This window comes from Ziziphus jujuba, chromosome 11, assembly GCF_031755915.1.
Source record: "Ziziphus jujuba cultivar Dongzao chromosome 11, ASM3175591v1".
NCBI lineage: Eukaryota > Viridiplantae > Streptophyta > Magnoliopsida > Rosales > Rhamnaceae > Ziziphus > Ziziphus jujuba.
The window spans coordinates 9,062,424-9,085,809 of record NC_083389.1 but is presented as its reverse complement, the minus strand read 5'-3'; the positions used below and the strand labels follow the sequence as shown (position 1 = coordinate 9,085,809).

Genomic DNA, 23,386 nt, shown 5'->3' with positions numbered 1-23,386 from the left:
TGCTTTTAAATTAATGCGTATCTGAGTAATCTATTACTCATTATGAGTTGATATAAATAGTTAAAAAGTAAACTAAACAATATAATTCAAGAGGATTTTTTATTGTTTTAGCAGGCAGCTTACATGCTGTAAATGTAGATTGGACATTGATATGATCATAACAAATGCTCCTGCTTCAATTTATTTGAGTAGTTCGGCAAAATAGTTGTAAGAACATATAGAAGAATATGAAATTAATAAAACCCAAATTAAAGAGAGAGTTGATTAAAACCGAAAACGACTTTTTTAATAATACAAAATTAACACTCTGGCTTAAACTAAGACAGTAAATTTCTGAGAACAATACTAAATGACGGATTTGTGGTGGAATAACCCCCATCAACCATAAGATTTAGGCCGCTCACATACTTGGACTCATCACTAGCCAAATACAGAGCAGCCTCCGCCATGTCCTCCGTACCAGGCACGACCCCTTTCAGTACTGCCGCTTCACAAATCGCTTTCTCCACCACATCTTTTTCCATTCCCAAAGTATTTCTCAGCAACGGTGTTGCAACTGCACATGGAGCTATACAGTTAACCCTGATGCCGTATTGACCAAGCTCCACACACAGATTCTTCATCAGCCCCACCACCGCGTGCTTCGACACCGTGTAAGAGTGAGGGGACTCGCCGCTGTTTTCCGATGCTACACTCGAAGTGAAAAGGATGACTCCCTTTTTGGCTGGGATCATGACCTTAGCAGCATGTTTGGCTCCCAAGAAAGCTCCGTAGACGTTAACTTCGAATACCCTTTTGAAGTTCTCGTTGTCCGCTTCCACAATTGTTTGATTCACTTGTCCTGGGATTCCTGCATTGTTGTACATGATGTCAAGCTTACCATACTTTGAAATGGCCACATCCACAACGTTTTTCACGTCTGTGTCGCTTGTGACATCACAGTGGACATAGGAGACTGATTCATCTTGGTTTAATTCTCTGCAGAGAGATAGACCAAGTTCGTCTTGGACATCGGCGATGATGACCTTCGCCCCGTGCTGCACAAACAGTCTTACTGTGCTCTTGCCGATACCGCTAGCACCGCCGGTGATTATGGCCACTTTACCTTCTAGCCTGAAAAAAAAGGTTTGTTCACGTTTACCAATTTGATGGAAATTAAGAAAAAAAGTAATTAGACCGAGTGAAGTGGAATCTTAATGAAAAAGCTTACCTTTTGGCAATAAGAGCTTGTGAAGAAGATCCAACCATCTTTAACTTCACTACAGTTGATCCAAGCAATATAGAAAAATTAGAAATCCTTCACAGTATATGAATAGTTTTGTATGTGGGGGTAATTCACCAAAAAGTTTTGCATATGGGGGTGGGTCCGTACTTTTAATAATGAAAGGTTGAAACTATTTATAATTGGATGTAGAAGTTAGAGTGACAAGTTAGTTACCCATCTAATTTAACTTTGGCCAATCAGAATACGACAGGTCTGATTTTTCTTTACGAACTAGTACTGACTGATTGGACAAAGATTAATTGAATTGGGATACTTAAAAGAGAATTGCTAGAGAGAGATTGATACTTCTTGTTAATGTATTAGAGGCTTGAAGTACGTAAAGTAATAAAAATGAGTCAGAAAATAAACCAACCAGAAGGCTCCAAAGCTGCCAACCACTACCCGGAACATATTCCCACTAGAACAAGATAAATGCAAGACCATCACCATGTGTCCGTTGTAAGGAAAAAGCGAAAATCTCTGCAGAGTCACAAGATTGAATATTATTAAAGGGTAACCTTTTCAAACTTTTGTCCCCACTATTCATCCGTTGTGTGAGACAAACAGGGGTCGGAGGATTATTATTAGTAATTAAACTTTCCTCTTCCAATTGGAGTTAAAAAAGAGACAAAAGTGACTGCAAAAATTACTTGTGAGTTGCAAAAGTACCTTTTTTTAATATATATGTATATATATATATATATATATATATTTTTTTTTAAGTTTTATGGAAATGTAAAAGTGCTACTCCGTTTATTGTTCTAATAAGAGGTGATCTGGTTTGGGGCCTACTATCCATTTCTTTGTAGCCCAAGTTAAGGTGGACTTTGTTGGGTAATGATTTGGATTTACGGACATGGGCTGAACTTTAGAAGCCCATGACATATTCAATTTTGGGTATAAGGAGAGCAATAACAGAATGAATGCATTGGGCAATCCCTAAATACCCGACTGAGATTTTTTTTTATTTTGGGTTAAGTAAAAGTTTTTTTTTTAAAATTTTTTTTTATTTTCCTTGTAATAATTGTGTTTCTTTATTATATTATTAAACTTTTTTTGTTTTTTGAAAAGGTTGGATGTTGACCTGGAGATAGTTTACAGTAAGAACGAGCCTCCGACTCAAAAGTTTATAGTAAGAACGAGCCTCCGACTCAAATCAAAATCCAAGTGCCTTATTAACACATCTATTAGCTGGGTAGAAATCTCTACAGATTAAATTAAGTAAAAATAGGAATATTATTGCCATTCAAACGGGATAGCTCTAGTTGCACCCGTTTGAAAACGAAACTGTTTTCAATAATTTCAAAATCTAAACTGAAACGCATTCATAACTTTGTAGCTGTGATATCCAACACAATCAGCTCTCCTCGGGCCACTGAAACATATGGAAAGACGGATTAACAATTCTGAAACCACCATCAATAAACAGATTATGCCTACTCACACACCTTCCCTCATGGCTAGCCAAATAACGAGCTCCATTGGCAATATCTTCAGGCTTAGCAATCACACGCTTCAAATTACCCAGCAAGGTCATTGCATTTTCAAGCCCCTCATCGTCCACTCCAACAAACCTCGTAGACAAAGGAGTTGCAAGATGGTGTGCTTCTAGCATCCGAAGGGTGGACATGGGTAAAGTTTGGGCCTATCCAATTTGGGCCTGAACTCGTCTTGGATGTTGCGATTAGCACATTCCCTCCGAGATGGGTACAAACTTAGTGTTTTCGGTCTTCGATACCGCTGTCTCCGCCGGTTATTAGATCCACCTGTCCTTTCCAGATGGGCTAACTTTGGTTTGCTTTTGGGCTAACTGAAAGGCCCTTGTTGGGCTTCTTTGAGCTCTAAGTAAACTCTACCTGGGCCTAGCCGATCACCAACTTTGTCACTTTGTGAACCTTCCGCCATAATTCAGGAAAATTGTTGTCCATCTCGAGGCAGTATCTTGCAGTGCAGAATCAATAGGTTAGGAGCTATTAAATGAAGGACCTGCATTCCATGCCGTTGTGATGTAGATCCAGAGATATCCAGAAAGAGGGAGATTTTAGCTTCCGGTGTTTGATAAACGAGAGCAAATCGAGTGTGTATACCTTACAGGCAGTTTACAGGTATATAATATAGAATTCTTCCAATCGGAGAGATACAGCAAGCTCACCCTTTGTTCCAATTTTTACAGTATAATATAAATTAAATTATGATTGAAACCAACAGCTCACCAAACATCAAATTAAGAAATTTATTAAGTTTACACGAGTTTAGTCAAACTAGAAATTCGATGCCTATTCATGCATCATTTGAGTTGAGGCTATGTGGTTTGGTTTACCAAAGCCTTCTTAGTTTTCCGGTCTTAGTTGATGCCACCTTAGCTATTAATATATAAATTCACGTTTCATAGATATAATATGAAATGCATATTTTATTAATTGCGTAGTAGACTTGACATTGATTTTAGTTTTCTCATTTTCATTTTAAGATAATATTTCTTCAGTGTCATTGAAAATTGAAAATTGAAAATTTGCATCCTGATTAAAAAGTATAATTCGAACTAGACTAGCTCTATAGTTTGTACCAACAACAATTGACAACGATCGACCTCTTTGTTTTGTACTCAAAAACATGAATAATAATATTCAGGATCCCTCAGGGTACTGAAACATGTTGTGGAAGGAGGGATTAACAATACTGAAACCCCCATCAATTAATAGATTATGCCCACTCACATACCTTCCCTCATCGCTAGCCAAATAAAGGGCGGCATTAGCAACATCTTCAGCCTTAAGAATCACATGCTTTAGATTTGCCAGCGTGCTCATGAACTTCTCAAGCCCCTCATCGTCTACCCCAACAAATTTCTTAGCCAAAGGAGTCGCAAGCGCATAGGGGGACAAGCAGTTCACTCGAATTCCGAACTGTCCCAATTCTACCGCTGCATTTTTGGTAAGCCCCAACACAGCGTGCTTCGAGCAGGCATATGCATGTGAAGCTGCACCTCCGAGGTACGAACTCACGCTCGCCGTACAAAGAATGCAGCCGCTGCGGTTGGGGATCATCACCTGGGTTTATAAACCATGTTAAATCACAATCAGATTTCAAAAGCTTAAGCTATTAAAAAGTGAATTTCATATGCATATGTCTAGCTAAGTGTGTATGAATTATCACCTGCGCGGCATGCTTTATGCCCAGGAAAACACCCGTGACGTTGACGCTGAGTACTCGCTCGAAATCGACCTTGTCATTGTCGATGATGCGCGCCTTGTTTTCGTCGGCTATCCCGGCGTTGTTGAACATTATGTCTAGCTTTCCGTAGGTTGCGGCGGCTTTGTCTACTGCGGCTTTGACTTGGGATTCATCGGTGACGTCGCAGTGGACGTAGGTGCTGTTTGGGCCTATTGATTTGCTTACTGATTGGCCAAGCTCGTCTTGGATGTCGGCGATTACCACTTTGGCTCCTTGATTGGCAAACACTCTCGCCGTACATTCCCCGATGCCGCTAGCTCCTCCGGTTATCAAAGCCACCTTTCCTTCCAATCTGCACATCAATTTGTCAAGTTAATTGGGTATAGCTTGTATGAAGCTGTTGGGCAATTATCAAGTTGTTCATGTACTCGTGTCGGATGCATATAACATTCTTAGTAGCCAATAAAATTTCTTTGAAAAAAAAAAAAATGATTTCCAAACATGAAATTGTGTTTTTCCTGAATTGCATAACCATGTCAAACATAGCAAAATAACCTTGTATGTCAGGTAGACGAATTGATAATAGGCCTAAGGAAAAAAAATTCGTATATGTAATTTTGAATTTTGAAGATCTTAAATGGGAATTTAGGAATCACGATTGCAGACGTAACTAAGTAAAAACGTAACTAAGCATGTCCTATGTAGTAACCTTTTCGACACTGCCCTCACTAATGAAGTGGCTGCCATTGCTGAGGTAGAGATCTAGCTAGCTAGAGATGTTTAAGAAGAAAGAGGGAGAGTTTTTTGCTCTGAATGTTAAAAAATGGAGGCAAATTAAGAGTATCGGTTAAAGGGTTCTTGAGAGTTGAGACCCTTTATTAATAAGCATACGGTTCATCTAGTGGAAAGGATATCAAGTTGATCATTTAAAAAACATGAAATAAGCAGTTATATTCGAGATTATTTTTATTCTACATTACCTTTTTCATGGTCATTATCGTCATACATATAAATAAACCAAAATGGCTGTCTGTTTTTCACTGTTTAATTCACTTAAAATATGTATCTTTACAAATTTATTATCAGTTTTAAAAAATTGTTTTTATTTATACTATTCACAGGAAGAATAATAACAATAATAATAATAATAATAAACTTATGCAGCAAATAACTTGACAAACCCCTCCTGTACAAACAGAATAGACTATCATAGTTTATTCCACTCTTTGAAGTACAGACAATCACATCTAGGCAAAAAAGAAAATAATTAAAAAAACTTAAATCTTTGCCCACCAAAAGGAAAAATCACTCCTTTCGGAGTGGGCAAACCAGTCCTTGGTGGTACCGTGGCAGTAACTGATTGGATAGACTCCGTAATAATTGATAAGAGGCTTTCATTAAGCAATTCGCTATGTTAATTTTATTTTATTTTATTTTTTTAAATAATCAGAGTATGTCAATGACAGCATCATGCATTTGGAGGTTTTCGTTTAGTGGGCCGGCTGCATTTTTATAGTTAATATATTTTCTTTGCTACTTACACCATGTAAAGACGCACCCATTTAAAAAATCATATCAAACTCTTTATGTCATGGGAATCTCCAGCTCATATCCATTCAAGATTATCTAACTTATTTCTATAAACTTTATGGCTGTGTAAGCGACAACTAAAATAGTGCTGATTATTGATTAATAAACTAACTATATTTAATTTTTGTTTAGCAAATTAATTTTGTTTCTTTTAAAAGTTAAGAATTAGGGATGTAAAATTGGCTTTTACTGGAGTCAAATTTTGAACCGTTACACTTTGACGCCTTTTTTTTTTTTTTTTTTGGGTAATATACTTTGGGCGTGGATGGACTACAAGTTTTAATTAGCTAGAGACCATGGGTGATTTTTTTTTTTTTTCAATTTTTAGTTTTATATTGAGAATAGAGAAATTTAAATTTATTTATTATTATTGAGTTGTCTATGCAAAAACAATATCAAATCAAAGTTGTATGTGAAAGAAAGCAATTAAGATGCCTCCAAATATGTTTCTAAAATAAACTATTGGTTTTTACCATGAGCTTTGAGAAATCTAAATTATGCCGTTGATGAGGCAAATGTGGTTTAAGTGGTTGTAGCATCTAAAACACAAGTCATATTAATTAATATGGCCTAGTGAGTTAGACAAGTGCATTCTGGAGGGATAGGCCATAGGAGATATCCTCAGTGGGGTACAGACACCTTTTGTCAATGTTTCTCTAATATTTATCTAAGACTATATCATCGGACATACCAACCTATCACACATTTTTTCGTTAGTATGTTGGATGGAAAAATTTGATAAAATTGATTGTACTAAGCCCATTTAATTTTTTATTTAGTAACTTTGTAATTTTGTTATTTTACATTTATGACGTATTTATGTCTAATTTAGTCAAATTCAAAAGGAAAAAAAATTGAACACAAAAACACAGTTTTGGTGGCAGTATGACGAGTTTTAAGGACAAAATAAAAAGACATGTCATAATTTGGGGTTAAAATGATATTAAGCCGTTATTTTTATTTTTATTTTTTTAAGGTATATTAAGCTGTTATTTAACCTTTCAATAATTATTAATAATTTAACGGTCCATATTCAAAGTTAATTACTTAACGGTCAATATTCAGAGTTAATTACTTAAGTGTCAGAATCCAAACCTTAATTATAATTTTCAATGCACATCCAACTTTATCTCCAATTCAATAATAAATTACAAATAAAATTAGCTTAATTGTTATCTTTCACAAGTATACCCATGAAGTAGTAGGTTCAAAGAGATGCCTCCTTCTTTAACTCATAAATTGGTACAATGATAAAATAATAATAATAATAATAATAAATGGACAACAATATCTGTAGCATTAGCATGAGAAACATTATCCATATTTACCCAAAGTTATTTTATTTATTTATTTTTAATAAACAATATCCTTTTTTTATTTTTTTTATTTTTTTATTTTTTGGTGGAAAAAGGAATGTGTAGCTGAAGTTATTTAAAAAATTATTTATTGCTTATCTAAAAAGAAAATGAGCCATATAGCTTAGTATCCGAGGATTGCATTCGACATTATAACCTTACCAGACATGAGGATGGGTTGGCTGAGTCTACTCTTATTATTGGTATCAACGTTGACGTCCAAGCTGACGTGGGCGTTGGAGACCCCGACTGGATCGGACCTCAGTATTCTGACTCGGGAGCTGCTGGAGTCGGCGAGAAACCCCGAGTTCTTGGATTGGCTGAGAAGGGTTCGAAGGAGAATCCACCAGAATCCAGAGCTGTCCTTCGACGAGTACGAGACGAGTCGACTCATTAGATCGGAGTTGGATTTGCTTGGGATCAAATATGCCTGGCCCATCGCCAAGACTGGGCTGGTGGCGTCCATTGGGTCTGGCCTCCAGCCATGGTTCGGTCTCCGGGCAGATATGGATGCTCTTCCTATTCAGGTACAGCTTTGTTCTCTCTTGCTTGCCTTTTCTATATCTACCATGGTCAACTGCTTAGATAACCCAGAAGATATTTTTCTCCGCTATTTTAAAAACCAGAAATTATAATAAACTCCAGCATGTTGTACTTTGGGAGATATGTGTACAGTAATATCATATTGGTCAAATCTCACCTAGAAGTAGAATAAGACGTGCATTTTCATTCGTTGGATATATAGCCGCCACCAAGACCTAATTATTTTTTGTCTGCTTTGTTTTTTTATTTATTATCTATTATTTTTTTTCTCCATAACTGTGTATTTCTTTTCCTTACTCTCTTTTTTCTTTGAAATATATTTTCCTTAATCTGAGGTTGAAGGTAGTATAACCTGTGTGGTAGTAAAAAAATTGGCATTTTGGGACTTGATTGAAAACTTTCAACTATTAGTTGTCACCAAAAAACAAAAAAAAAAAAAATGCCATTAGAATAATTTTTTTTTTTGTTTTGTTTTCGGACATACCATTTTGGAAAGGTTTGCATTGCATAACTGAAACCATGGGGGGAAAAAAATGACCGCCTGTTTGTTCATGTGAAATTCCTTCAACGACTTCGTTGACTTATTTTAGAAGTTGTTTGTCATTTATTCCGGAAATTTTAAGCTGAAAATGAGAGCCAATCCAATTTAACAATTTTCTTGCTGTTAGAAAAAATTCATATATATGAGCTATACAAAAGATATTTGTTTATATTTACTGAGGTATCTATTTAAGTAATCTGTTTGGACTTTGGAGGACATAATTTCCACAACAAAAATTTCTAATGGCCTTTCCATGAATTCACATGTTGATAAAGCTATTTATATTGATTGAGTTAAAACCAGTCTAGACAAGTACATAAACTCTTTAACACTTTAACATTAATCTTGTTTACTCGCTTAATTTCAATGTTAGTTCTAAGTTTATACTTTTCTTTCCCAACAAAAATATATTTCTTTAATCTTGTATTAAGTTTATACTCTTCTTTCCAACAAAGATATATTTCTGTTGGAAAACCAATTCAATAACATTGTAGGCTAACCCCTATATATAATCAACATTACAATGTGGAAGGAACTGGTTGACTGGGAGTATAAGAGCAAGAACAATGGCAAAATGCATGCTTGTGGCCATGATGCTCATGTAACAATGTTGCTTGGAGCAGCTAAGTTACTTCAAAGCAAAAGCCACGAACTAAAGGTAAACAAATGATTACAGAGCATTTCAGTTGATATGTCTGATTGCTTGTCATGTCCAATTATTGGGAGTTACTGTTTATTTTGACCGAACAATTGCTTATGCTTGAAACATTAATCATTGCAGGGCACTGTTAAGCTTGTTTTTCAACCTGGAGAAGAGGGTCTAGCAGGGGCTTACCATATGATACAAGAGGGTGCTCTTGATAATTTTCAAGCTATTTTCGGATTACATGTTGCACCAGATATGCTCACAGGTACGATAGGTTCAAGGCCTGGTCCGATGCTTGCCGGCTCTGGCAGATTCTCAGTCATAATCGAAGGGAAAGGTGGACATGCAGCAAACCCACACGTAGCAATAGATCCTGTTCTTGCGGCATCATCGGCTATCCTTGCACTTCAACAAATTCTTTCGCGAGAAACTGATCCTCTAGAGGCCAGGGTAATTTTTCTTTGACATGGTTATTATAGTCAGTGCAAGAGAGGATTCATAAAGCATTGTTACTCATTTTCGACGAAAACCACTCTTTGTATTAGTCTTCAACCATACTGGGGAATTTAGAAATCTAATGGCGAATTTTCTGTTTCCGGTTCATCATTGCCCACCATAAATAGGTGGTAACCATAGGATTCGTTGAAGGTGGGCAGGCACTAAATGTAATTTCACAGACTGTGAGATTTGGAGGCACTTTCCGGAGCATGACTTCAGAGGGTTTATCCTACCTCCAAAAACGGATCAAAGAGGTAACCAAGGATATGTTTAGAAATGAATCAAACAAACTTTGATATTTGAGATCAACTGGTACTTTTAGAGCGGTCCAAAAAACAACTTAACAATATCCAAATTTTTTTTTTCTAAGTTCCATAAAGCAATTTCTCTCTGTTTCTAAGAACAGCCTGAAAATGCTCTTCATGATTCTACAGGTGATACAAATGCAAGCTTCGGTGCATAGGTGTAATGCCACAGTAGACTTCATGGAGGAAAAGATGAGACACTATCCAGCCACAGTGAACGACGAAGCAACATACAAACACGGCAAGAGGGTTGGAGAATTTTTGCTTGGAGAACAGAATGTGCACCTTTATCCACCGTGGATGGCAGCAGAGGACTTCAGCTTCTACTCAAAGAAAATGCCAGCAGCGTTTTTTATGATTGGGATAAAGAATGAAACTCTAACATCCGACAAACCTTTGCATTCTCCTCGCTTTGTTCTCGACGAAGGTGTTCTTCCAATAGGAGCGGCTTTCCATGCGGCTGTGGCAATTTCCTTCCTGGATAATCATGTTAAGGAAATTCATTAACAACTCTGGATGGAGCATATACATTACCATTTTGTTGTTTTACATTTGAATATTGTTGTAATACATTTTAATAAACTACCAGATGACGTACCAAGTAGCTCTAATTGTTTTTTGTAATTTGATATGCTTTAACTTTTTTTTTTTTTCCTTGCATGTTTTGGTTGTAAATGGAAAGTTTTTGGATTTACCAATATGTAAGTTTACACTTCAATATGATTGACCAAATTAAGATAATAAAAGGAGTGGTGGTGTGTATGGAATACTAATACTAATATTAAACAGATTTTTCCTTTATTCACAAGCCATCAAATGGAATAACAGGATTAGATACACGATTATTTAATGAGGAATGTCAACAAAATTGCCCATTATTGGGTACAAATGTGACGTTCAAACAAAGAACGTACAAATATATACATATATAATTCCAATCTATTTCCAAATACTACTACATGAATATTAAATAACAAAATATTTAATTATAATTGATTTGATAGCGATAGCATTAATATTCAATTGTTGAGCGCCAAAAGTAAAAATAATAATAACAATAATAATAATAAACAACATCAGGTTAATTTCAATATCAGGAAGTGACTTTAGAAAATGGTGCACCTAAAATTCCAATTAAAAAATTATTCCTTATTTTATTAAACTCCAAGTCTAGCTAAGATTGGTAATTTCTTATAAATTTTATAATTTGGAACGATGCTAGTATAGTTTTGTTAATTAAAGATAAAAAATTTGTATCATTAATAGCTACACCATAAAGGGTGTAACATCCAAAACATTGTATAAACGCAGCAGGATAGAGAAGTAGTTGCGAAGGCTGGCAACACCTTGAAAAATCATTTTGCGGTTTGAAGATGTCTCGGCTGCACGTCTTCTTCTTGGTGTCGATGGTGGCGATGAAGCTAACGTGGGTGTTTGGGAGTCCTACTGGATCCGAGCTCCATCAACTGACACGGGAACTATTGGAGTCGGCAAGAGAGCCCGAGTTCGTGGATTGGCTGAGAAGGGTTCGGAGGAGGATCCACCAGAACCCAGAGCTAGCCTTCGAGGAACATGAGACGAGCCAGCTGATTAGGTCAGAGTTGGATATGCTTGGGATTGATTACGTGTGGCCCGTTGCTAAGACTGGGCTTGTGGCTTCAATTGGGTCGGGAGTCCAGCCCTGGTTGGGTCTTCGGGCTGACATGGATGCTCTCCCTATTCAGGTACGGTCTCTTCTTCTCGTCTTGGTCAACTCTATAACTCTCAAACTGGAATTTGGTAAATTTGTATTATTATGATTATAATAATAATAATAATAATTATTATTATTTTTGTTTGCCATGTCTTTCAAGAGGTGTATCTTGCCATCATTGGCTTAGCCAATCTCTTGAAGTTAAAATTTAATTTACACTAATTTTTTTAAGCTAAAATGTTTATCATATTGAAATTTTAATAGATATGTAAATTTATTATAACAAAATTATATATATATATATATATATATGCGTATATAAAAAGTATGCCTAAACACATGCTGTTTAACGCAATGCGTATATTTCTTTCTTGAAAAGTTTCAATTTGCCTTTAGACAAGACTACATAGGTTGAGACAGCTATTAATTTGTTTCTAATTGAATCAAAATATACTAAAAGGGGCATTTTCCAAAAACGTAATTTCAATTTAATTTGTATTGCTTGATTTTTGCTTTTGGTTCTAAGTGTGTGTATATATATATATATATATTTTTTTTTTTTTGGTTATAACCACTTCAATGATTTGGTAATCTGACTCCTATTCAAAACAATTATAACAAAGGAACTGGTTGAGTGGGAGTACAAGAGCAAGAACGATGGCAAAATGCATGCTTGTGGCCATGATGCTCATGTAACCATGCTGCTTGGAGCTGCTAAGTTGCTCAAAAGCAAAAGCCATGATCTAAAGGTAAACAAATGAGTTAAGAGTACATGAGGATTTTTAGAATTAGTACGTATATATCAGATTGTTTTGTTCTGATCACAAAACAAAATTACATCATACTTTGAAACTTGTATGTTGAAGGGCACTGTTAAGCTTGTATTTCAACCTGGAGAAGAGGGTCGAGCCGGGGCTTACCATATGTTAAAAGAGGCTAGTTGTTTTGATAAGTTTGAAGCTATTTTCGGATTACATGTTTCACCAGGTATACCCACTGGTACAATAGGTTCAAGGCCTGGTTCATTTCTTTCTGGCGCTGGCAGATTTGTAGTCACTATTGAAGGCAAAGGAGGTCATGCTGCAGAGCCACAGGCAACCAGAGATCCAATTCTTGCAGCATCCTCAGCTATCCTTGCACTTCAACCAATCATCTCGCGAGAAACTGATCCTCTAGAGCCCAGGGTAATTGTTATATATGCTTGTTCTCTATCAATTTTTCTACTTCAGCCCTGTGTTGTAATGTCAAATTTGATGTGTCATTTTATCATTTCCCTCCACTAATAGGTGGTAACTGTAGGATTCATTGAAGGTGGTCAGGCACCAAATGTAATTCCACAGACTGAGATTTGGTGGCACTTTTCGTAGCCTGACTACAGAGGGGCTATCCTACCTTCAGCAGAGGATCAAAGAGGTATAAAAAATCAATGCATTTACACATGATTCAAAGGGGGTTATTAGAGTCACATAATCAATCAGATTCGATCTTAGAAACAACTTAATAATCAAATCCTGAAACTTGTAAAATTTTATGTTGGACAGGTCATTGAGATGCAAGCTTCTTTGCATAGGTGTACAGCCATAATAGATTTCATGGAGGAAAAAATGAGGCACTACCCAGCCACCGTCAACGACGAAACAATATACAAACATGCGAAGCGGATAGGTGAATCTTTGCTTGATGAACACAATGTGAAGCTTCTTCCAATGTCAATGGGGGCAGAGGATTTCAGCTTCTACTCGATGAAAATGCCGGCTGCATTTTTTATGATAGGGATAAAGAACGAAACGTTGGGATCGGTTAAAGGGTTGCATTCTCCTTACTTTGTTGTTGACGAAGAGGTTCTTCCAATAGGTGCAGCCCTCCATGCTGCCATGGCAATCTCTTTCTTGGATAACCATACTTAACATTAGAAACTCTGGATATGAATTGTCCCAGAGATACAAGTATTATATATAGCTAATTAATCGATTCGTAACATATGAATAATATCTTTGTACAACTAAATTGATTAATCATAGAAGATAGAACACAACTAGTACTTGTAATTTTTTTTTTTTTTTTGGCTGAATAAGTACTTGTAAATGTTTTATGCAATATTAACACACATATTACATGGATAATCATTAATCATTAAATTTAAGGAAATGTTTAATTGATTGTATTTATATGTGAAACATTAAAAATTCAAAAGAAAAAAATTTGTATATGAAGGAGTGGCACTGTGATAAAAATGAAATTTGGAGACTTTTTTTTTAAAATAATGTATAGAAAAACATAAAGGTCTATTTGAAAAACTTATAAAATGTACGTATGTCAATGAAATTTTATCTTAAAAATACTAGTTATTTTATATAAAGTATTAATTATTATTTTCAATACAAGTTGAAAAAAATCTTCGGTACTACGTACTTTTCACTCGTAGGAAAATGGAAACGACCATATGTGGAGCGGAAATGTTGAACAGATGATTTTCTCTCTGTTTTTTAATCCTTTTTTTTTTTTTTTTTTTTTTTGGGGCTAAAACTTTTTAATCCATTTTTTTATTTGCTTAGTATTTCTCTCGAAGTATACTAATTTTAAATATCCTTGGCAAACGTGTGAACAGAACCTACGCTTAGTAGATAAAACTTTAACATATATAGTTTTATTTATTTATTTTTCATTTTTCCTGATCATAGATGTAATTTGGTAGATCGTACAGAGATCTAAAAAGGGCAATTAAGAATTAAATTTCTCCCCGACCAAAAGTACACATAGCAATGCAGTTCACGTGTTTGCCTGCTGGCCTAAAAGAAATAATTTGGTTTACCGCTTTTTCAGGATACAATTCTATTACATTAGATTCAGTTATGTAAAATGACAAAAAATATTAATTAATTACCATTTATATTAGTTTTCTAAGTTAATTGCATGAAACAAAAACATATTATTATTATTATTATTTTTATTTATAGACCGGTGAGATTCGAATCCAGCTTATAACCCACAATCCAAGACTTAAATTCATGTTTTACCATATTTTTTAAAATTCTTATGTATTTACACTGTCATAAAAATAATGAACGAACCACTAAAACATGCAATACACGTTTATAACTAATATAATATATTTATATTTTGGATAGTCTGATCCCAAAAACAGCCAGGTCTAGCAGCTGTTTGGAACATCACTTTCCTTGTCGAGTGTCGAGGATGGATTGGTTGCATTTCTTGTTGTTGGTATCTTTGTTGAAATATAAGATGACGCGGGGGTTGGAGGCTCCTACCGGATCTGATTCGGAGCTTCATGTAGTGACCCGGGAACTGTTGGATTCGGCGAAAAAGCCCGAGTTCTTGGATTGGCTGAGAAGGGTTCGGAGGAGGATCCACCAGAATCCGGAGCTGGCCTTTGAGGAGTACGAAACGAGTCAACTCATTAAATCGGAGCTGGATTTGCTTGGCATTCAGTATACATGGCCCGTCGCAAAAACAGGCCTGGTGGCTTCCCTTGGGTCGGGGCTCCAGCCCTGGTTCGGTCTCAGGGCCAACATGGATGCTCTCCCTATACAAGTACTTCTCTCTCTCTCTCTCTCTCTCTCATGGCCAACATTTAGAAGTATTTTTTTCTTCCAACAATAATAAGAAGCTAGAAATAGTAATTATATACTTTAAAATGTGGTGTAATTTGGTTAAGAAGTTTGAAGTATAATGGTGATCAATTCAAACCAGAAATAGGATATCAGCGTTCTCATGGCTCGCACGGACAGTGAGAGCTGCGGAATAATAAACTTCAAAAATGGTATTTTGGGAGTTAGATTAAACATTTTTGAAGTTTAAAGTCCACATGAGTTTGAGCATTTTGAACCAAATTTTGTTACAAAATTGAAATAATATATTAGAAAATATGGGCCAAAACAGATTAATGATATATCATTTGGCTAAGTGAAACGAATCAAGCTCTAAATTTGCAATATTGTTAAACATTTATGTTTGATTCGAAGTCTTTGTTGGGTTCATAAAATATGTTTCCAAATCTTCTTACTTTATATACCGTACAATGTATATTCAGTACTTTCAAGAAGTTGTGTGTTTTATTTATATTTTATATGCTTATGATGTGGAAGGAACTGGTTGCGTGGGAATTTAAGAGCAAGAAAGATGGAAAAATGCATGCTTGCGGACATGACGCTCATGTAACGATGCTTCTTGGAGCTGCTAAGTTGCTTCAAAGCAAAAGCCATGAACTAAAGGTAATTAAACAGAACGACTTCAAAGAAACTTCTAAGAGAAAGCATAGTAGGATTTAATTAAGACCTGGGAAACTTAACGAACATAATAATATCTAATATTTCCTATTTTTGACTGAAATGCAATGTTTATCTTTGAAACAATTACTTTGAAGGGAACTGTGAAACTTGTATTTCAACCTGGAGAAGAGGGTCGAGCAGGGGCTTACCATATGTTAAAAGAGGCTAATTGTTTTGATAAGTTGGAAGCTATTTTCGGATTACATGTTGCACCAGTTATGCCCACTGGTACAATAGGTTCAAGGCCTGGTCCAATTCTTGCCGGCTCTGCCAGATTCCTTGTCATAATCGAAGGGAAAGGTGGACATGCTGCAGAGCCCCACAAAACCAGAGATCCAATTCTTGCAGCATCCTCGGCTATCCTTGCACTTCAACAGATTGTTTCCCGTGAAACAGATCCTTTAGAGCCCAGGGTAGTTTTCCTTTTTACATGCCTAATTATATATGCAAATCTGTGTATTAATTATGATATGAATGCTATTTGTAAATGCTATGAAAATCTAATGTGAAGTTTTTTCTGTTTTCCTTTTATCATATCCCACCACTACTATATAGGTTGTATCTGTAGGATTTATTGAAGGTGGGCAGGCACTAAATGTAATTCCAGAGACAATGAGATTTGGAGGAACATTTCGGAGCATGACTTCAGAGGGTCTCTCCTACCTTCAACAAAGGATCAAAGAGGTATCTAATTAAGGATGTTTTTACACATGAATCCAAGTAAGTTTTATATTTAAGAAGGAGGGTGATAATTTTTTATGATTTTTGACAGGTGATAGAAATGGAAGCATCAGTGCATAGGTGCAGTGCCACAGTAGATTTCATGGAGGAAAGGATGAGGCACTATCCACCCACTGTCAATGACGAAGCTATATATAAAGAGGCAAAGATGGTTGGAGAATATTTGGTTGGGAAACCCAATGTGCATCTTCTACCAATGTCCATGGGAGCAGAGGACTTTAGCTTCTACTCAACAAAAATGGCAGCTGCAATGTTTATGATAGGGACAAAGAACGAAACCTTAGCAGGACCAAAAACAGACTTGCATTCTCCTTACTTAGTCATTGATGAAGAAGCTCTTCCAATAGGAGCAGCCTTCCATGCTGCCATGGCAATTTCTTTCTTAAGTAGCCATGCTCTTGCTCTTGACAGTTAGAAACTCTGGTTGTGAAAAAATCATACTCAGTTGCTGTGTTTAATGCTCACTTTATTAACCCAAAAAAATGTGAACAAATTCTTTTAACAGTCGTATAGCAGACAGTGAACACGATGTAAGCCACGTCCAACAAATAAGTATAATTTGTACCATTTGTGCCATTATTCTTATTTTTGAAATAAACAGTGAAGAAAAGAAATTTAAAAGAAAGGAGAGGATGACATTTTGCCCGTGCGAAATTCGGAAGGATGTTTTAACTCAGAACTAAATAGCCTAGAACCATAAGAAAACCCGAGAATACAAAAGATGAATGTAGAACGTTATTCTTTTTTCCCATGACATATGTGGCCACACGGAAATGGTCAACCCGTTAATATACCTGACCATTCGGCTAATGCCACGTTGCCCATGAAATAGTTCGAGATTCAAGCCAAAAAAAAAAAAAAAAAAAAAAGAACGGAGTAGAATAGAAAAAGATGCAGTCTTGCTTTGCAGAGTACTCTCCCCTTGTCTGTCTGGTCTCAATGTCCGAGCGATTCTCGGTAGCAGTCCTTGAAAATTAAAACATTTGGATTCGGGGTTTCTTAGTTCAACCCCAATGGCTTTCATCATCTTCTTCTGCGTGTTGATACTGACTTTCTTGGACCAACCGGTGACTTCGGGATCGGAACTGGAATTGCTGACCCGTGAATTGCTGGTAACGGCGAGGAAGCCGGAGTTCTTTGAATGGATGAGAGGAGTCAGGAGGAAAATCCATGAGTACCCAGAATTGGGGTTCGAAGAACACAAGACGAGCGAAATCATCAGGTCGGAGCTGGACTCGCTCGGAGTTAGGTACACCTGGCCCGTAGCCAAGACAGGAGTGGTTGCTTCAATCGGGTCTGGATCCAAACCCGTTTTCGCTCTCAGGGCTGACATGGACGCCCTACCTTTGCAGGTATTCTCTCTGTTCTCCAATCATTCATATCCCATATGGACCATGTTAGACATTGTTGACAGCCAATTGCATTTAGATATTGGTGGAGGCCATAGAATAGACAGAGTCTTCAGGATAAATCAAGATCATCTCTGTCTGGTCAAATGTTAAAGATTAGGACTAGGATGGTCATATTATGACAAGCCATAAAGTGGGTCTACTTTCTTGAGCTGGACAATGACTGACTGAACTAATTAAAGAGCAAATGAATTCTTCACAACTATGATTTTCTATTCACATTTGGTCATAAACTTGTTTTTTGCTTTTGATTTTCTCCGTTTAATCATTTTATGTTTGGCTAAGACTTATTAACCATACGCTGTTTGACTGGGAAGGAATTAGTAGAGTGGGAATTCAAGAGCAAGATAGACGGCAAGATGCATGCATGTGGTCATGATTCTCATGTAGCAATGTTACTTGGAGCAGCCAAGTTACTCCAGAAAAACAAGAATAAACTGAAGGTGTGTTTATATATGTGTGTGTGTGCCTTTTACACGGCAACCACGAATTACATGTCCATAATATCTCTAATTCTAAATCGTACCCACCTCAAAAAAACTTTGTTTAATGATTTTGCAGGGAACTGTGAAGCTAGTTTTCCAACCGGGAGAAGAGGGTTATTCTGGTGCGTATCATATGTTACAACATGGTGCTCTTGATGACATCGATGCCATCTTCTTTCTACATGTTTTGCCTTCGGTACCCACTGGTGCCATTGCTTCGAGGCCCGGAACAATACTTGCCGGTGCCGGGCTCTTTTCGGTTACAATTACAGGAAAGGGTGGACATGCGGCAGTCCCTCATAATAGCAGAGACCCAATTCTTGCAGCGGCCTTCGCAATCCTTGCTCTCCAACAGATAGTATCTCGTGAGACCAATCCTCTTGAGGCCAGAGTAATCATTTTCCTCCCCCTCATCTAGAAAAAATTTAATGTTTAATTGATTATAAGAATTTGATTTCTGAGGTGGATGGTGTTCAATCAATATTGAATCATGTTAGGTTGTAACAGTTGGTTTCATAGAGGGAGGTCAAGCCGCAAATGTAATCCCAGAGTCTGTGAAATTTGGTGGAACCTTTAGGAGCTTAACCTCTGAAGGTTTGTCTTACCTCAAGGAAAGAATCAAAGAGGTAACATTTCTGCTCTTTTTGGTGGCCTTTTATGAATCTGGTTTAAATTAAACTAACAAATATGTTCCATCATCCCAAGGTTATAGAGCTTCAAGCAGCTGTGCATAGATGTAATGCGGTGGTGGACTTCAAAGAGGAAGTACCACTGCCTTATCCTGTAGTTGTTAACAATGAAGCAATGTATGAACATGGAAAGAAAGTTGGAGAACCCAATGTGCAGTTTGTTCCGGTAACAATGGGATCAGAGGATTTCGGCTTTTTCTCACAAAAGATTGCTGCTACAATTTTTGTGTTGGGGGTAAAGAACGAGAGTGTAAAATCAGATCAACCACTGCACTCTCCTTACTTCTTCATCGATGAAGAAGCTCTTCCAATCGGAGCGGCTCTTGATGCTGCTGTGGCAATCTCATATTTGGAAAACCAAGTTGTTGAGACCCATTGAAATGTAACTCGGCTTAGGCTTACAGTTATCACCTCTGCTTAACATCAGAGTAAATAGTTGTGAATGAAGGACTAGAATTATACGAAGGAGTCATTTATTATAATAATTATCCCATAGGACTAGTAATTTGCTTTTTTGTTTTATATTTGTATTTGGAATGTTTTCTATTATCGAGATTAGCTATTGCATTGGAACCGGTTATCCTTAAATTTTTTTTTTTTTCCAAAAATAGTTTTTTCTTTTTTATTTATTTATTTATTTTTTGATGATGTTCTTTTTAAAAATTTAAGGAATAGCTATTTTTTCATCCGACTGTAGAATAACTTTAAATAACCTTATCATACTTTATAAATTTGAATTTTGATGTAATATCATATAATAAAATACGTATAAATAAAAACAAAAATTTAACTTTTAGTCACTTTTATATCTTCAGTACAAAAAATATGATAAAAAAATTTTCAAAAAAAAAAAAAAAAAAAAAAACTTATCGTCACTTTTAACCAGATTCGAAGGGGGGTTTACTATTCAAATGGTATAAATCTAACGAATGACTAATCATCCAACACACAAAAAAAAAAATGATTGACTATAAATAAATATTTCTTGTCCCCATTATTTTTTATAGAAATATTTATTTGTAAATTCATTTTAAAAGAAACCTCAGGCATTCGGTGATACTTGTTAAATTAATATTTAATTGAAAGCTAAAAATAAATATAAAAAGTACAAATCCATGGGCCAATAATAGTATTGATATCTAATTGTACATACGATGTATAAATTATTATTTTATTAGATTATATTGAATTTCATTTACATATATAAAAGGTTTCTTATTTATAGAATATGTATTTGAAGCATGGTTTAAAATATTTAAAAAAATTTTGATATGTTTTTGAAATTTTTATTTTTTAAAAGGATCGAAATAAAATAAATTTTTATTATTTTTTATAAATTTTTATCAATATTTGATATTTTTTAATATTTTTATGTAAATTTTTATATTTTAAATTTTTAATATTTCTATCGGTATAATTTTTTATACTTTAATTTAAAAATTTATTTATCCATATTAGTTTGTATTAATTTTTCAATCTATAAAATAATAACATGTGATTTTGTTTATTGGCCAACGGCTCTTGATGCAGAGCAAGTGAGCAACACATGGGAAACAGATGTCAACACAAAACGGTAAAGCTGCCTAGTGTCACGGACTTGTTTGTTTACCCTTCAAGCCGTGCGGCCTTAGTTGCTATTCCGACCCTTTGTTGCAACTAAGTAAGCCTTTTACCCACTAAAAGAGAAAGCTAAGCAAAGAAAGCTAGAGCACAAAGAAAGTTTGGGAGAATGAAAGTATATTACTTGAAAGAGAGCTTTACAAGTATAGATGAGATTTCTTGGATGGTTTAGCCAAATGAGGCCTCCACCTATTTATAGGCATACAAAGCTTAATCCTACGGCTATAATTGCTTTAATCCTACGGTGGAGAATGGGTGTCTAGAACCTTCCCACCTACTTTCCATAAAATATTTAAAGAATCATCTAGAATGGATATGTACATGGCTTGGCCCATTGTAAGGCCCAAAATAGGCCCAAAGTGGATTATAAGGCCCAAAATGGATTGCAAGGCCCAAAATGGAGAGAATGCTCACCAAGTGTTTGATGAAATGCTTCAACCGTGACATTCTCCCCCACCTATGCCGTCGACGTCCTCGTCGAGCTTGCTTCATGGAACCTCTTGATATGATCTTCAAATTGCCAAAGCGCGATAGCAGGTTCCCAACTTGCTTCGCTATCGGGAAGTCCCTTCCATTTCACCAAGTACTCATGACTCGGATGGTTGTCCCTTCCACGAACTACTCGATTAGCTAAGATGCTCTCCACATCCTTGTCATAAGTGTTGTAGACCCCTATTGGTGCTCGCTTGGACTCCCTTCTTGTATGGTCTTCCTCATCCTTGTAGTATGGCTTTAGACAACTTACATGGAAGACCGGGTGAAGTTTGAGTGTAGGAGGTAACTCCACCTTATAAGATACCTTGCCCACCTTCTTGACGATTGGAAATGGTCCCTCGTATCGGCGAACAAGGCCTTTGTGTAGTCCTCGGGTAGACTTGTGTTGGGATGAAAGGATTTTGATGAACACCAAGTCTCCCACTTGATACTCCACGTGCCTTCTTTTGGCGTCCGCCCACTTCTTCATTTTCTTGGTGGCCTTATGAAGGTACGACCTTGCTAAGTCTACTTGTTCATGCCAACTTTTGGCGACCTTGAATGCGGCAGGACTCCTTCCTCCATACTTGGTAACAAGTGTTTGTGGAGTGAGTGGTTGTTGCCCCGTGGCTAACTCGAATGGACTTTGATTGGTGGACTCGCTCCTTTGCAAGTTGTAGGAGAATTGGGCAACATCTAGCAACTTTGCCCAATCATGTTGGTTGGCACTCACAAAGTGCCGTAGATATATCTCCAATAACGCATTAGCTCGCTCGGTTTGCCCATCGGTTTGTGGATGGAAGCTTGTAGAGAAATGCAACTCCGAGCCCATGAGCTTGAATAACTCCGTCCAAAACCTTCCGGTGAACCTTGAGTCTCGATCACTTATAATTGATCTTGGGAGTCCCCAATACTTCACCACGTGCTTGAAGAATAGCCGTGCCGTCTCCTCAGCTGGACACTCCTTTGTCGCGGCAATGAATGTAGCATACTTGGAGAATCGATCAACTACGACGATTATCGTGCTACATCCATCGGATTTGGGTAAGCTAATGATGAAGTCCATGGAGATGCTCTCCCATGGTCTCTCCGGAGTTGGTAGTGGCTCCAATAAACCTGCGGGTTGTCGCTGTTCCACCTTGTCTTGTTGACAAACAAGGCAGGTCTTTACATACATTTCGACATCGTCCCGCATTTGTGGCCAATAATAGTTGGTCTCCAACAAAGCTCTCGTACGCTTTTGCCCTGGGTGGCCGGCCCATTTGGTGTCATGGCATTCCTTGATCAAATTCTTCCTTAGGTTGCCCCACCTTGGTACGTAGATGCGATGCCCCTTAGTGTAGAGAAGGCCGTCCTCAACCCAAAACCTCTTAGTCTTGCCCTCCATGGCAAGTTGTAGGAGTTGCTTGGCCACAACATCATGGTCCATGCCCTCCTTTAGTAGGTTGGGTAGTTCCCCTTGGAACTTGGTTATCGATGCTAGTTCGGCTTTCCTACTTAATGCATCGGCAACTACATTGGCTGTACCGGGCTTGTATTCGAGCTTGTAGTCGAACTCGGCAAGAAAGTCTTGCCAACGAGCTTGCTTGGGGCTTAACTTCTTTTGAGTTTGGAAATAGCTTGTGGCCACGTTGTCAGTCTTTACCACGAATTTGGACCCCAGCAAGTAATGTCTCCAAGTGCGCAAGCAGTGGATGATGGCGGTCATCTCCTTCTCTTGGACCGTATACCTCCTCTCCGTGTCGTTGAGCTTGCGGCTTTCAAATGCGATTGGATGCCTTTCTTGCATCAACACGCCCCCTATGGCAAAGTCGGAAGCATCAGTGTGCACCTCGAATGGTTTGGAGCAATCGGGCAATGCCAACACGGGTTCCTTCATAATAGCCTCCTTCAAGTCCTCAAAGGCTTGTTGGCATTGGGTGGACCAACTCCATGTCTTGTTCTTCTTTAGCAGATCGGTGAGTGGTGCGGCTAGGGCAGAATACCCTTTGATAAACCTCCTGTAATAGTTAACAAGACCAAGAAAAGATCGCAGCTCACTCACCTTGGTTGGAGGATCCCACTCTTGGA

At 37.0% G+C, this 23,386-nt stretch overlaps 5 protein-coding genes and 1 pseudogene across 5 annotated transcripts; 4 read left to right on the top strand and 2 right to left on the bottom strand.

Annotated features, from left to right (window-relative positions):
- Window positions 1-202: 202 nt before the first annotated feature.
- On the bottom strand, window positions 203-1,373 carry LOC107410118 (short chain aldehyde dehydrogenase 1-like). The gene is made up of 2 exons (XM_016017528.4): window positions 1,211-1,373; window positions 203-1,113 (listed from the first exon to the last, which is right to left on the bottom strand). The coding sequence occupies exons 1-2, from the start codon at window positions 1,246-1,248 to the stop codon at window positions 318-320; spliced, it is 834 nt and encodes a 277-aa protein (XP_015873014.1). The 5' UTR covers window positions 1,249-1,373; the 3' UTR covers window positions 203-317.
- A 1,087-nt stretch (window positions 1,374-2,460) lies between these two features.
- LOC125419409 (secoisolariciresinol dehydrogenase-like) lies at window positions 2,461-5,319 on the bottom strand. The gene is made up of 3 exons (XM_048465249.2): window positions 5,148-5,319; window positions 4,421-4,790; window positions 2,461-4,314 (listed from the first exon to the last, which is right to left on the bottom strand). The coding sequence occupies exons 1-3, from the start codon at window positions 5,183-5,185 to the stop codon at window positions 3,892-3,894; spliced, it is 831 nt and encodes a 276-aa protein (XP_048321206.1). The 5' UTR covers window positions 5,186-5,319; the 3' UTR covers window positions 2,461-3,891.
- A 1,945-nt stretch (window positions 5,320-7,264) lies between these two features.
- On the top strand, window positions 7,265-10,564 carry LOC107432238 (IAA-amino acid hydrolase ILR1-like 3). The gene is made up of 5 exons (XM_016043337.4): window positions 7,265-7,910; window positions 9,000-9,125; window positions 9,249-9,563; window positions 9,737-9,865; window positions 10,046-10,564. The coding sequence occupies exons 1-5, from the start codon at window positions 7,551-7,553 to the stop codon at window positions 10,421-10,423; spliced, it is 1,308 nt and encodes a 435-aa protein (XP_015898823.1). The 5' UTR covers window positions 7,265-7,550; the 3' UTR covers window positions 10,424-10,564.
- A 217-nt stretch (window positions 10,565-10,781) lies between these two features.
- LOC107432235 (IAA-amino acid hydrolase ILR1-like 3) lies at window positions 10,782-13,746 on the top strand (annotated as a pseudogene).
- A 993-nt stretch (window positions 13,747-14,739) lies between these two features.
- On the top strand, window positions 14,740-17,215 carry LOC125419694 (IAA-amino acid hydrolase ILR1-like 4). The gene is made up of 5 exons (XM_048466180.2): window positions 14,740-15,161; window positions 15,716-15,841; window positions 15,994-16,311; window positions 16,454-16,582; window positions 16,671-17,215. The coding sequence occupies exons 1-5, from the start codon at window positions 14,805-14,807 to the stop codon at window positions 17,052-17,054; spliced, it is 1,314 nt and encodes a 437-aa protein (XP_048322137.2). The 5' UTR covers window positions 14,740-14,804; the 3' UTR covers window positions 17,055-17,215.
- Window positions 17,216-17,371: 156 nt separating this feature from the next.
- Window positions 17,372-19,795, top strand: LOC107415015 (IAA-amino acid hydrolase ILR1). The gene is made up of 5 exons (XM_048466181.2): window positions 17,372-17,991; window positions 18,366-18,491; window positions 18,610-18,924; window positions 19,031-19,159; window positions 19,239-19,795. Exons 1-5 carry the CDS (start codon window positions 17,653-17,655, stop codon window positions 19,599-19,601), a joined length of 1,272 nt encoding a protein of 423 aa, XP_048322138.2. The 5' UTR covers window positions 17,372-17,652; the 3' UTR covers window positions 19,602-19,795.
- The last annotated feature ends 3,591 nt before the right edge of the window (window positions 19,796-23,386 follow it).

Coding starts and splice junctions, on each gene's coding strand:
- LOC107415015 (XM_048466181.2), top strand. CDS start 17,653: ATGGCTTTCATCATCTTCTTCTGCGTGTTGATACTGACTTTCTTGGAC. Junction 17,992..18,365: donor TGGACGCCCTACCTTTGCAG/GTATTCTCTCTG, acceptor TTGACTGGGAAG/GAATTAGTAGAGTGGGAATT. Junction 18,925..19,030: donor CCAATCCTCTTGAGGCCAGA/GTAATCATTTTC, acceptor GAATCATGTTAG/GTTGTAACAGTTGGTTTCAT.
- LOC125419409 (XM_048465249.2), bottom strand. CDS start 5,185: ATGGCAGCCACTTCATTAGTGAGGGCAGTGTCGAAAAG. Junction 4,791..5,147: donor GTGAGGGCAGTGTCGAAAAG/GTTACTACATAG, acceptor ATTGATGTGCAG/ATTGGAAGGAAAGGTGGCTT. Junction 4,315..4,420: donor GCATAAAGCATGCCGCGCAG/GTGATAATTCAT, acceptor TTATAAACCCAG/GTGATGATCCCCAACCGCAG.
- LOC107432238 (XM_016043337.4), top strand. CDS start 7,551: ATGAGGATGGGTTGGCTGAGTCTACTCTTATTATTGGTATCAACGTTG. Junction 7,911..8,999: donor TGGATGCTCTTCCTATTCAG/GTACAGCTTTGT, acceptor ACAATGTGGAAG/GAACTGGTTGACTGGGAGTA. Junction 9,126..9,248: donor GCAAAAGCCACGAACTAAAG/GTAAACAAATGA, acceptor TAATCATTGCAG/GGCACTGTTAAGCTTGTTTT.
- LOC125419694 (XM_048466180.2), top strand. CDS start 14,805: ATGGATTGGTTGCATTTCTTGTTGTTGGTATCTTTGTTGAAATATAAG. Junction 15,162..15,715: donor TGGATGCTCTCCCTATACAA/GTACTTCTCTCT, acceptor ATGATGTGGAAG/GAACTGGTTGCGTGGGAATT. Junction 16,583..16,670: donor TTCAACAAAGGATCAAAGAG/GTATCTAATTAA, acceptor GATTTTTGACAG/GTGATAGAAATGGAAGCATC.
- LOC107410118 (XM_016017528.4), bottom strand. CDS start 1,248: ATGGTTGGATCTTCTTCACAAGCTCTTATTGCCAAAAG. Junction 1,114..1,210: donor CAAGCTCTTATTGCCAAAAG/GTAAGCTTTTTC, acceptor CTTTTTTTTCAG/GCTAGAAGGTAAAGTGGCCA.